At 44.4% G+C, this 14240-nt stretch overlaps 1 protein-coding gene across 11 annotated transcripts in view; it reads right to left on the bottom strand.

Annotated features, from left to right (window-relative positions):
* The window catches only part of LOC139584203 (tight junction protein ZO-1-like), a 284921-nt gene that overhangs the window by 6450 nt on the left and 264231 nt on the right, over positions 1 to 14240 (bottom strand). For 8 of the 11 annotated variants that reach the window (XM_071415765.1, XM_071415767.1, XM_071415768.1 and 5 more), the window contains 8 exons: positions 13821 to 13921; positions 13194 to 13376; positions 12829 to 13011; positions 9550 to 9810; positions 6284 to 7237; positions 4372 to 4463; positions 1566 to 1775; positions 855 to 991 (listed from right to left, as the gene is read on the bottom strand). In XM_071415765.1, coding sequence (XP_071271866.1) covers positions 855 to 991; positions 1566 to 1775; positions 4372 to 4463; positions 6284 to 7237; positions 9550 to 9810; positions 12829 to 13011; positions 13194 to 13376; positions 13821 to 13921 — 2121 coding nt within the window. The remainder of the gene's footprint in view (positions 1 to 854; positions 992 to 1565; positions 1776 to 4371; positions 4464 to 6283; positions 7238 to 9549; positions 9811 to 12828; positions 13012 to 13193; positions 13377 to 13820; positions 13922 to 14240) is intronic. The other 3 variants (XM_071415769.1, XM_071415770.1, XM_071415775.1) reach the window with 1 other exon arrangement.

Raw genomic sequence — 14240 nt, 5'->3', positions numbered from 1 at the left:
AGTACCTACATACAGCCAGCCAGAGGTCAACTAAGGATGTGAGTACCTACATACAGCCAGCCAGATGTCAACTAGGGATGTGAGCACCTACATACAGCCAGAGGTCAACTAGGGATGTGAGCACCTACATACAGCCAGAGGTCAACTAGGGATGTGAGCACCTACATACAGCCAGAGGTCAACTAGGGATGTGAGTACCTACATACAGCCAGAGGTCAACTAGGGATGTGAGCACCTACATACAGCCAGAGGTCAACTAGGGATGTGAGTACCTACATACAGCCAGAGGTCAACTAGGGATGTGAGCACCTACATACAGCCAGAGGTCAACTAGGGATGTGAGTACCTACATACAGCCAACCAGACGTCAACTAGGGACGCGAGTACCTACATACAGCCAGCCAGAGGTCTACTAGGGATGTGAGTACCTACATACAGCTAGAGGTCAACTAGGGATGCGAGTACCTACATACAGCCACAGGTCAACTAGGGATGTGAGTACCTACATACAGCCAGCCAGATGTCTACTAGGGATGTCAGTACCTACATACAGCCAGCCAGATGTCAACTAGGGATGTGAGTACCTACATACAGCCAGAGGTCAACTAGGGATGTGAGTACCTACATACAGCCAGTCAGACGTCAACTAGGGACGTGAGTACCTACATACAGCCAGAGGTCAACTAAACTATTACACTTAAAGAAGATGTCAATTTAATTCTAAGTACTTTTAGCTACCACAGTGCTCTTTAACAAACGTAACACTGTCTTTGATGGAGGAGGCTCCAGTAATATTAGATAACACTTAGTGTTACGTTAAAAAGGTAGAGATCCCCCGAGACATCTATTCTTACCGTCGTTGGTGATGAGTTTGGGCAGGCTGTTGGGTGGTACGGCAGGGCTGGGTGGTCCGTACTGAGACACAGGGCTGATCTGGGGGAGGGGCTCGTACCTCTTCTCTACCGGACTCACCTTCTCCACAGACTCGGCCCTAAAGCACAGACACAACAAAGGGTGTGTTTAAAGATCAACTACGTCACAGTCGAATTGGGCAGAATCATTTCATCTACAAATCACTGTCACTTTGAAGCCCCAACAACTCATGTGATCAAGATGAGCAGTTCTGCCTCAGGACTTGATCCCCTCAAACGCGGTCAGCCTGACCTCCGGGCAGTGACCATAGTGATTGTACTTATCCTCTCAGATCTAGAGTACACGTGCCTTGGGGCTAGCTGTTGATTTGGGTAGGGTTGTGGGGGCAAGCCAGCTGGGTCTGCTGTAAAGGAAATGGTTCTAGGAGTTATGGGTAGTGTAGTTTACCTGTTTGTAGGGGTTATGGGTAATATAGTTTACCTGTTGTAAGGGTAAGCCAGCTGGGTCTGCTGTAAAGGAAATGGTTCTAGGAGTTATGGGTAGTGTAGTTTACCTGTTTGTAGGGAACATGGGTAATATAGTTTACCTGTTGTAAGGGTAAGCCAGCTGGGTCTGCTGTAAAGGAAATGGTTCTAGGAGTTATGGGTAGTGTAGTTTACCTGTTTGTAGGGGTTATGGGTAATATAGTTTACCTGTTGTAAGGGTAAGCCAGCTGGGTCTGTGGTGGGAAGCGGTTGACGCCAGGGCTGGGGTTCATGGCCTTGCTGTCGAAGCTGCGTCGGTCAAAGTAGGACAGCTGTTTCCTGTAGTACTCCTCATCCTCGTCAGCATCGTAGTGGTTGGAGGAGTGGACCACGTCATACAGGGGTTTAGACCCAGGGTGCTTCTGGGGCTCAGGGGCTCTGAGGGGGAGATACACATCAGGGTTGGGATCAATTCCAGTTCAATTCAGAAAGTAAACCCACATTCCAACATGTTCCAAAATGAAGAGAATTGTAATTAGAATGTCAGTGTACTTCCTGATTTCACTGGAATTAACCCAAAACTTTTATACACTTACGAATCCATTCCACTAAGTAGAGTGAGAGACAGAACGGCCAGTCAGAGAGCCACACAGGAGAAAGTAGAGCGAAGGATAGACATTGATAACAGAGGAACAGACGGTCAGACATTCAGAACTAGTAGCACCGATCAGAGGGAGGGAGGGAGGAAGGGAGGGAGGGAGGGGTAGGGGTCTGCTCGCCAACCAAGAATTCACAAAATGGGACAAACACCAAATTGAAACTCTGCATGCAGAATTCTCCCAAAATATCCTCTGTGTACAACGTAAAACACCAACTAATGCATGCAGAGCAGAGTTAGGCCGATACCCACTAATTATCAAAATCCAGAAATCCGTTAAATTCTACAACCACCTAAAAGGAAGCGATTCCCAAACCTTCCATAACAAATCCATCACCTACAGAGAGATGAACCTGGAGAAGAGTCCCCTAAGCAAGCTGGTCCTCGGGCTCTGTTCACAAACACATACAGAGCCCCAGGACACCAACACAATTAGACCCAAGCAAATCATGAGAAAACAAAAAGATAATTACTTGACACATTGGAAAGAATTTACAAATAAACTGAGTAAACTAGAATGCTATTTGGCCCTAAACAGAGAGTACACAGTGGCAGAATACCTGACCACTGTGACTGACCCAAAATTAAGGAAAGCTTTGACTATGTACAGACTCAGTGAGCATAGCCTTGCTTTTGAGAAAGACCGCCGTAGGCAGACCTGGCTCTCAAGAGAAGACAGGCTATGTGCACACTTCCCACAAAATTAGGTGGAAACTGAGCTGTACTTCCTAACCTCCTGCCCAATGTATGACCATATTAGAGAGACATATTTCCCTCAGATTACACAGATCCACAAAGAATTAGAAAACAAATTCAATTTTGATAAACTCCCATATCTACTGGGTGAAATACCACAGTGTTCCATCACAGCAGCAAGATGTGTGACCTGTTGCCACAAGAAAAGGGCAACCAGTGAAAAACAAACACCATTGTAAATACAACCCATATTTATGTTCATTTATTTTCCCTTTTGTATTTTAACTATTTGCACATCGTTACAACACTGTATATAGACATAATGACAATTGAAATGTCTTTATTCTTTTGGAACTTTTGTGAGTGTAAAATGTACTGTTTGTTTTCACTTTAGTTTATTATCTGTTTCACTTGCTTTGGCGATGTAAACATATGTTTCCCATGCAAATAAAGCCCCTTGAATTGAAGTTGAGAGACAGAGACACTGGATAGTGTTCACATTGCACCTGAATCTGTTTGTTTTACCCGCTGTATACTGGCAGTTGCACTGTGTAACATGTCCACTAGGTGGAGCTCTGGGGTCAACTCTGATAAATGAACCAGGTAGATTTCCTTCCTCTCACCATCATCCTTTAACCACCTATTTTTATTTATTTATATAAATATCACACACACACACACACAGGGCTCCAAAATTGACAACCTTGATAAATACTGAGCTATATTGTATGCTATTTTTTGTTTTATATTCTTTTATACCAATACATTTTGTACAACAAGTAATACTTTTTTCTCTCAAAAAGTAAATGATTGAAATCCCTAAAGATTCTTATAAATAAAGTAGTCAATAGTTTAGTATTTGGTCCCATATTCACAGCACTCAATGATTACATCTCGCTTACGGACTCTACAAACTGGTTGGATGCAGTTCGTTTTTTGGTTGTGTTTCAGATTATTTTGTGCCCAATAGAAATTAAATGGTAAAATAATGTATCGTGTCAATTTGGAGTCACTTTTATTGGTAAATAAGGAACATAATATGTTAATGTGGATACAACCATGATTACGGATAATCCTGAATGAATCGTCAAATTGTGATGATCATACCCACAATACATGCTAACCTCTCACCGTAAACAATAACAGGAGAGGTTGGTATGTCTTGGTGCTATGATCTTTCACTCATCAAATTATTATTTTCTTATTATAAAATGACTTGTTAAAATATCTTTCTCTCTTGAGCAATTGTATTAATTATTTAGGAGAGGTTGGTATGTCTTGGTGCTATGATCTTTCACCCTGTAACTTTTCACTTCATCAAATTATTATTTTCTTATTATAAAATGACTTGTTATTGTATTAATTATTTATTTTATCCAGTCATGATTGTGTTAATAATGTCAGACCCCTCTGTATGTGACATTGATTTGATCCAACGTGACAGTACAGTGAGGGCACACACTGAGTGGACAAAACATTATGAACACCAGACCTGACCAGGTGAAAAGCTATGATGTCACTTGTTAAATCCACTTCAAAATCAGTGTAGATGAAGGGGAGGAGACAAGGTTAAAGGATTTTTAAGCCTTGAGACATGGATTGTCTCAAGTCGCTCTGGATAAGAGCGTCTGCTAAATGACTTAAATGTAAATGTACGGTGTGTGTGGTGTGTGTGTGTACCTGTAAGTAGCCTTCCCCTGCTCCAGGTTGCTGAGGGAGTTGGCTTTGGGGACAGGCCCAGGTGCAGTCACAGGTCTGGGCAGGTCTGCAGGCTGGAACACCAGACAGACCAGAAGTTAAACCAGAGTATTGTATCTACACAGGTTGCCACTATCTGGCCAAGTTGCAAAGAAGCACCGCCTTGCTTTACAATTTCTCTTCTTAAAATATGATTTGAAACCAAACCTTGACCTTAAACACTCTGCTAACATTATGCCAAACCCTAAATTAAATGTTTTTAGTACATTTGTACAATATAGCCCATTTTGACTTTGCAGCTTGAATATATAGTGGGAATCAACTACACTACCTCACATGTCATCCCGGTATCCAATCACATTCATTACCCTAATCACATGTTATCTTGGTATCCAATCACATTCATCAGTGGTTCATTACCCCAATCACATGTTATCTTGGTATCCAATCACATTCATCAGTGGTTCATTACCCCAATCACATTCATCAGTGGTTCATTACCCCAATCACATGTTATCTTGGTATCCAATCACATTCAACAGTGGTTCATTACCCCAATCACATGTTATCTTGGTATCCAATCACATTCATCAGTGGTTCATTACCCCAATCACATGTTATCTTGGTATCCAATCACATTCAACAGTGGTTCATTACCCCAATCACATGTTATCTTGGTATCCAATCACATTCAACAGTGGTTCATTACCCCAATCACATGTTGCTCTGCCAGAAGAATCTGTGCTTCTACACCTGCATTGCTTGCTGTTTGGGGTTTTAGGCTGGGTTTCTGTACAGCACTTTGAGATATCAGCTGATGTGAGAAGGGCTTGGATTTTATTGGATTTGAATCCCCTATGTACCACTGATTATTAGGTCCAGTGTATGTTTCCTTCCAAGTAGCCCCTGTAGATAGGCTAAGTGTCCTAGTATCCAAGGCTGAGAACCCCAGACTAGGGCTGTGGCGGTCATGACATTGCCAAGCAAATAACTGTTGGGTCTCATGGTAATTGATCGCTAATTAACATAAACACATGTAGCATCTCCTGGCTTCCACACACAGACTACAAGCCACTGATGCAGACCTTTGGAACATCTACATCTTAAAAAAGTCCTAATAAAGCCCAATATAGGCTACATAAGGTATGCGACTATGATTTGAAAAAGTCGCTAACAAAAGACATGAGTTTCTTGCCTTACTGCACACAAGCTGGGCATCATTCACAAGTGAAAGACTAATATTGTCACCCATCAGACTATGCTTGATTTAATCTTGTCTTTACATATACTAAATAATATATGTGTGAAATTTGTTTGGAGTTAGAATGGACCATTATCATGCACCTGTCTCGAAATAGGGACAGCGGAATTTTTTTCTTCTATGCACTTAAATATCAAATATGCTTTTCCTGTTTTCTTGCCAGCCAGGTAGGCTATACTCCTGTTGTAAAGATAAGCAACGTGCTTAATATTAGGAAAGTTGAGAAATAAATATAGTAGGCCTAGCCTATAGAAAGCTGATGGGATCCTCCTCTTTTTAGTAGAGGCCACAATTGCATAGCCTAGAGAGATGTTGCGCAACATGAGCTCATGGGCTCTCAAGAAGTGTTTGATTAGATTTTCCATTCCCATTCACATTGATGTCAGAGTGATTAGAGGGACAATAGAGTGCTGAGTACCAGGCAGTTAGCAAGTTTGGTAGGCTACTAATGACCATCAGCAGCATCAGAGCTTGGAGAAGCCTAATTACCGTGACTAAACGGTCACATGGAATTTGACTACCATCATGACTCATGACCGCCGGTGTGGAGGTAATAAGGTCACTGTAACAGCCCTACCCCAGACATACATTATAAGCATGCTGTCTAGGTGTTTGGCCGTGTCGTACACCTACCCTCGTCACGGTAGAGTCGTCAGTCTCCTTGGCCCGGTCAACAGACAACGACCTTTTATTCTCAAACATCTTGACCCTGTTGAGCACCGATTGGGGCTTCATGGCCGGGTCGTCCCTTTCCTCCTGCCTCGGGGGCTTGGACCCTGCGTTTACTCCCATCTCTCCTGGGGAGGCCAGGGGTTCAGGTTTGGGAGGGGGAAGGGGTGGGTCAGAATTCATTAGAGGTTCACGGTTGTAGCCACCGCCCCGGCTGGGAGGTCCTGGGTTATAGGAGGGTCTCAGGCCAGGAGCAGAGTCTCCGTAATACTGCTTGGGGGGGTCTGGGGAGCGGGGAGAGCTTCCTGGGTAGCAGTGAGGGGGCTCGGACTCGTAAGGGGAGCGAGGAGAGCTTCCTGGGTAGCAGTGAGGGGGCTCGGACTCGTAAGGGGAGCGAGCTTCGTAAGGGTCAGCCGAGGGGGGGGGAGGCGGTTCATCGTACCGCATAGGCCCCGGGGTTTTACCGTGACGAGGCCTGCCGTCGTAGCCCTGCATCCCCGCCGGTGCCTCATCGTAGCAGGGCTGGGGGGGGCTGTAGTCCCTGACTGGGCCGTCCTCGTAGGGGGTGGTCCCCCTGGGAGTGTAGCCCTGCTGGTGGCCCGGGCCAGGCTGGTACCCCGGGGGCTGGGGAGAAGAGGTCTGCTGGTCATAGGGGGGCCACTGGCCGTCGCCGTAGTGTTGAGGCACACGGTTGTCGTAGTGCAGGTGAGGAGTGTGAGGGTCAAAGTTCCCCTGGTGAGGTTGCTTTGGTTCGGCGTAGCCCCCCCCGTCGCTACAGTAGCCGTAAGGCCGGTGGTCGTACTGGTGGTGTGGCTGTTTGTCCTGGTAGGGCTGGTGGGTGTAGCTCAGAGACGACTTCATGCCGCCGTGGTTCACTCTCACTGGTTCCTCCAGACTGTACAGATCCTTCTTGTACATCTGCAGGGGAGAGGGGTTGAATATGGAGACATTAATACTAGTAGTAACTAGCTAGTTACAGGCTATAGTTTGAACATAAGCACTTGGTCAGAGCTCGGGTGAATAAGATTTCCAATGTATCAATCATTACACATGGCAAATTAAGTTGAAAACTTGTAAACCTCATTGGAAAACTATATTTTAAAAACAATTTAAATTAACAAAATTACAGAAACTACACAAAATCCCCCAAAATCATGAATGAAAGATTAAAGGGGAGGTTTCTGAGAAGTTCTGAACACAGATCAATTAAGAGATCAATTAAGAGATCAATTAAGAGATCAATTAAGAGATCAATTAAGAGATCAATTAAGAGATCAATTAACAGATCAATTAACAGATCAATTAACATATCAATTAAGAGATCAATTAAGAGATCAATTAACAGATCAATTAAGAGATCAATTAACAGATCAATTAAGAGATCAATTAACAGATCAATTAAGAGATCAACTAAGATATCAATTAAGAGATCAACTAAGATATCAATTAAGATATCAATTAAGAGATCAACTAAGATATCAATTAAGAGATCAATTAAGAGATCAATTAAGAGATCAACTAAGAGATCAATTAAGAGATCAATTAAGAGATCAATTAAGAGATCAACTAAGATATCAATTAAGAGATCAATTAAGAGATCAATTAAGATATCAACTAAGATATCAATTAAGAGATCAATTAAGATATCAACTAAGATATCAATTAAGAGATCAACTAAGATATCAATTAAGATATCAATTAAGAGATCAATTAAGATATCAATTAAGATATCAATTAAGAGATCAATTAAGAGATCAACTAAGATATCAATTAAGAGATCAATTAAGAGATCAATTAAGAGATCAACTAAGATATCAATTAAGAGATCAATTAAGAGATCAACTAAGATATCAATTAAGATATCAATTAAGAGATCAATTAAGAAACAACACATTGTCATTCATACAATTAAATTGTAGTAACTCCAAAATATATCAATAAATTAAACAAACGTCAAGTCAAAGTGCAAGTACACAAGCAATTATTTGATCAATTATTCCTAATCCGTTCTGAATGCATATTTGACTAGAAGTCTTTCAGGAGTGACTGAAAAGTTCCGTATTCTCATGACGTCATCACCAATCAGTTGACGTCATCACCAATCAGTTGACGTAGTCACGTTTCTTTGGACGATGGTGGCAATAATGTTTTATTTTTTTTTATTTTTTTGTACATTTCTGAAAGACTTCATTTCAAAACGGGTGATGTGTCGCCTGTAGACAGCACATCTAGTAAACGACAGACACGTCCCTTCCTATGGTGGAAGCTTGTAACATTAACCGTCTCACGTGAGTCAATACTACAACGGAAGATATACAGTTATGTAATGCTTCAATACGTTTTGTCCCCCCCCCCCCCCCCATAGAGCGAACAGAGACTATTAAATACCAAGAACACTGTCTGCAGGTTAGCATAGTTTATCATGCAACATTACATTCAGTTGGGCATCTTATGCAACTACAATCTACTACAACAGCTACCAACTACATTCTATTACAGCACAGCTACCAAGTACATTTGACTAAACTTCAACTAGAGTCAGTCAGAGAAGTTAAGAAGCTGATGGGAACCATTAAGAGGCCATGCAGAGGAAGAGGAGGAGACAACTGTAACCGTTAATGTTGGCGCTGGTTCTTCTTATCCCGGTCACACGGTCAGACCGGTACAAAAATGGCACCCTGCTCCCTATATAGTGCACAACTTTGGCCTATAAACTATACTAAATAGGGAATGGGGTTGGGTTTCAGATGTGCCCACAGACGTACTCCCCCCGGGGTGGACTGCGATTGGTGCATGTGTACTGACCACACACTGACCAATCACACACAAGGTGCGTGTTTGAGACGGACTACATTACGTTGCAGTCGGACTGCACAGAATCACATTACAAATCGCCTTGCTTTTCGTCCTCCGATAACTTAGTCATACACGTGATGAAGATGAGCGATTCTGTGCAGCCAACGTCTTCCTCCAAACACCTCCCCCCCTCAAACACGCTGTAAAATATCATTCTGTGGTCACACAGTGTGGGCGGGGCATGCAGACAAGAGAGCCAGTCAGAGGAGAAAGAAGCGTGTGCGAAGAAGAAGACAGGACAGCAGGCTGGGGGGGGGGGGGGGGGGGGGGGGGAAGACGGGCGGGCGGGGCGGAGAACCGGACGGGGCAGTTAAGGGCGTGACTGGCCCAGGCCCGGTCCAGTTGTTCTAGGGAGGCAGCAGGTAGGTGAATACCTTGGGTTCAGGACCAGGGCCGAGCTGCGGGTCAGACAGGGGTTGGGGTTCGAGTGATGGTGGTGTTGGGGGCGGGGCTAGCTCAGTAGGGGCGGGGCTGCTAAGGAGTGAGTCTGCAGCCGGAGCCTCCTCCTCGGGTTCAGAGGTCATACCCTCTACCTGCAGTGCAGGTTGCTGTGACTCAGCCTCAACAACAGGGGGTGCCACAGCCACCGCAGCAGGCAGCAGAGAGGAAGGACTAGCCAGAGCAGCATCGTCTTGCTGTGAAGTATCGGTAAGAGACATTTTATTGCAACAGGCTGCCAAGAGAAAGAGCACAGCAACACTCCACAAACTACAGCAGTTTCTCTCTCTCTATCTCCATAGTAACCTTCTCTCTCTCTCCACGTTCCTCCTCCTTGAATCATTTTTACACCATCCAGAAACCCGTTTACAATGTATTTGCAACAATGTGGTTAGCTATAAACAGATAGTATACACAAATACATATCTATATTGTAAAGCTATGTAAAGGGTCTCTCTTACTGGAGGAACAGAACACATGTCCTGTTTCAGCCTGAAGAACAGAACACATGTCCTGTTTCAGCCTGAAGAACAGAACACATGTCCTGTTTCAGTCTGAAGAACAGAACACATGTCCTGTTTCAGTCTGAAGAACAGAACACATGTCCTGTTTCAGCCTGAAGAACAGAACACATGTCCTGTTTCAGCCTGAAGAACAGAACACATGTCCTGTTTCAGCCTGAAGAACAGAACACATGTCCTGTTTCAGCCTGAAGAACAGAACACATGTCCTGTTTCAGTCTGAAGAACAGAACACATGTCCTGTTTCAGTCTGAAGAACAGAACACATGTACTGTTTCAGCCTGAAGAACAGAACACATGTCCTGTTTCAGCCTGAAGAACAGAACACATGTCCTGTTTCAGCCTGAAGAACAGAACACATGTCCTGTTTCAGCCTGAAGAACAGAACACATGTCCTGTTTCAGCCTGAAGAACAGAACACATGTCCTGTTTCAGCCTGAAGAACAGAACACATGTCCTGTTTCAGCCTGAAGAACAGAACACATGTCCTGTTTCAGCCTGAAGAACAGATCACATGTCCTGTTTCAGCCTGAAGAACAGAACACATGTCCTGTTTCAGCCTGAAGAACAGAACACATGTCCTGTTTCAGCCTGAAGAACAGAACACATGTCCTGTTTCAGCCTGAAGAACAGAACACATGTCCTGTTTCAGCCTGAAGAACAGAACACATGTCCTGTTTCAGCCTGAAGAACAGATCACATGTCCTGTTTCAGCCTGAAGAACAGATCACATGTCCTGTTTCAGCCTGAAGAACAGAACACATGTCCTGTTTCAGCCTGAAGAACAGATCACATGTCCTGTTTCAGCCTGAAGAACAGATCACATGTCCTGTTTCAGCCTGAAGAACAGAACACATGTCCTGTTTCAGCCTGAAGAACAGATCACATGTCCTGTTTCAGCCTGAAGAACAGAACACATGTCCTGTTTCAGTCTGAAGAACAGAACACATGTCCTGTTTCAGCCTGAAGAACAGAACACATGTCCTGTTTCAGCCTGAAGAACAGAACACATGTCCTGTTTCAGCCTGAATAACAGAACACATGTCCTGTTTCAGCCTGAAGAACAGAACACATGTCCTGTTTCAGTCTGAAGAACAGAACACATGTCCTGTTTCAGTCTGAAGAACAGAACACATGTCCTGTTTCAGCCTGAAGAACAGAACACATGTCCTGTTTCAGCCTGAAGAACAGAACACATGTCCTGTTTCAGCCTGAAGAACAGATCACATGTCCTGTTTCAGCCTGAAGAACAGATCACATGTCCTGTTTCAGCCTGAAGAACAGAACACATGTCCTGTTTCAGCCTGAAGAACAGATCACATGTCCTGTTTCAGCCTGAAGAACAGAACACATGTCCTGTTTCAGTCTGAAGAACAGAACACATGTCCTGTTTCAGCCTGAAGAACAGAACACATGTCCTGTTTCAGTCTGAAGAACAGAACACATGTCCTGTTTCAGCCTGAAGAACAGAACACATGTCCTGTTTCAGCCTGAAGAACAGAACACATGTCCTGTTTCAGCCTGAAGAACAGAACACATGTCCTGTTTCAGCCTGAAGAACAGAACACATGTCCTGTTTCAGCCTGAAGAACAGAACACATGTCCTGTTTCAGCCTGAAGAACAGAACACATGTCCTGTTTCAGCCTGAAGAACAGAACACATGTCCTGTTTCAGTCTGAAGAAAATAACACATGTCCTGTTTCAGCCTGAAGAACAGAACACATGTCCTGTTTCAGCCTGAAGAACAGAACACATGTCCTGTTTCAGTCTGAAGAACAGAACACATGTCCTGTTTCAGTCTGAAGAACAGAACACATGTCCTGTTTCAGTCTGAAGAACAGAACACATGTCCTGTTTCAGCCTGAAGAACAGAACACGTGTCCTGTTTCAGTCTGAAGAAAAGAACACGTGTCCTGTTTCAGTCTGAAGAACAGAACACGTGTCCTGTTTCAGCCTGAAGAACAGAACACGTGTCCTGTTTCAGCCTGAAGAACAGAACACGTGTCCTGTTTCAGCCTGAAGAACAAAACACGTGTCCTGTTTCAGCCTGAAGAACAAAACACGTGTCCTGTTTCAGCCTGAAGAACAGAACACATGTCCTGTTTCAGTCTGAAGAACAGAACACATGTCCTGTTTCAGTCTGAAGAACAGAACACGTGTCCTGTTTCAGTCTGAAGAACAGAACACGTGTCCTGTTTCAGCCTGAAGAACAGAACACGTGTCCTGTTTCAGCCTGAAGAACAGAACACGTGTCCTGTTTCAGTCTGAAGAACAAAACACATGTCCTGTTTCAGTCTGAAGAACAGAACACATGTCCTGTTTCAGTCTGAAGAACAGAACACATGTCCTGTTTCAGTCTGAAGAACAGAACACATGTCCTGTTTCAGTCTGAAGAACAGAACACATGTCCTGTTTCAGTCTGAAGAACAGAACACATGTCCTGTTTCAGTCTGAAGAACAGAACACATGTCCTGTTTCAGTCTGAAGAACAGAACACATGTCCTGTTTCAGTCTGAAGAACAGAACACATGTCCTGTTTCAGTCTGAAGAACAGAACACACGTCCTGTTTCAGTCTGAAGAACAGAACACATCGCAGGTTGTAATAACATCGTTTCAGCCCGTTTTGCCCCTAGAGAGACACCAACAGCTAAACCTCCTCTTCTCTCCCTCCATTCCTCCCTCTCTCTCCTACCTGATGAGGAGCGGCGGCCAACTTGAACCCGGACGGGTCGATGCGGTTGGCCGGGTCGGGCGGAGTCACAGCAATGTGCTGGTACCCAGGGTAACCGCCAGACGAGGGGTCCTGGATGACGGGCGGGTCCTCTCTGACTGGCTCTGAGGAGCGGGTGATAGCTGGCTCTGTGGGAAGCCCAACCTAATGGGATTTAGAAACTGGAGTTACTACAAGCTGAGACTTAAAAACGTGTATGAGGTATAAGGTGTTGTGTTTTTTCCCCCGCAAGTATTGTCTTAATGCATAATTCAGTATTTTTGACAGTGAACATGAATTAAATGAAATGTTTAAAAAAAGAAAAGAAAAAAAAGAATCCATCCCACCTCGTCGTTGAGAGTCTCGTCTAATTCCTGGTCGGTGTAGGCCCCGCCCTCTGTGTCCGTGTCCTCGTAATCAGAGGTGTGGCGGCTGTCCGTGCTGTACATGGAGTATTCACTGCCCGGAGCTGACAGGTATGACAGACGGTCATCGTGGATGTCTAGGTCATCGTCCGGCGCGCCGTCCGCCTGGGGAGAGGAGGAGGAGGAGCAGGAGGAGGAGCAGGTGGAGGAGGAGCAGGCAGAGGAGGAGCAGGAGAAGGAGGAGCAGGATGAGGGGGAGGAGGAGCAGGAGGAGGAGGAGCAGGGTGAGGAGCAGGAGGAGGAGCAGGAGGAGGAGCAGGAGGAGCAGGGTGAGGAGCAGGAGGAGCAGGAGGAGAAGGAGCAGGAGGAGGAGCAGGAGCAGGAGGAGGGGGAGGAGCCGGAGGAGGAGCAGGGGGAGAAGGAGCAGGAGGAGATGTGAAGAATATTACCGATTTCTTAGGGTTGCTTCAGCAGGTGAGTCGGAAATGTTTCGATGTTATACAAAGGAAAGAAGCTCCTGCACACTGTGTTTGCAAAGTATCATATTCATACGATAGATTATTTATTTTTACCATAAAACTATAATGGACATCTGAGTGTTTCTCTCACCTTGCCCTCTGACACCCAGACCAACTGGTTCTGTTGCTGCTGGATAGTCTCCTTCAGAGCTCCGTACCAGCCATCGTTCATGTTGTTCATGTTGATGGTGGCTAAGACAGGAGGACAAAAGGGTTACCGTTTTTATTTATTAAAAGGGATAGTGTCCAGATTTGGGCAATTAAGCCAAATGAAGCACATTTTTATGTCTCTTCGTCCAATCTAAAAGGAAGTTAAGAGGTACTTTTGCGAGCCAATGCAAACTAGCGTAAATGCAATGACTGGAAGTCTACCTGAACAGCTAGCATGTTGCCATAATGCAGCCAAAATATCCCACTATCCCTTTTAACATGCTACTAGTAAGCATGATGCTACTAGTTAGCATGATGCTACTAGTTAGCATGATGTTACTAGTAAGCATGATGCTACTAG

The sequence above is a fragment of the Salvelinus alpinus genome, chromosome 9, assembly GCF_045679555.1.
Source record: "Salvelinus alpinus chromosome 9, SLU_Salpinus.1, whole genome shotgun sequence".
NCBI lineage: Eukaryota > Metazoa > Chordata > Actinopteri > Salmoniformes > Salmonidae > Salvelinus > Salvelinus alpinus.
Note: the sequence above shows the minus strand (reverse complement) of the source record. Positions and strands in the feature narration are given on the sequence as shown.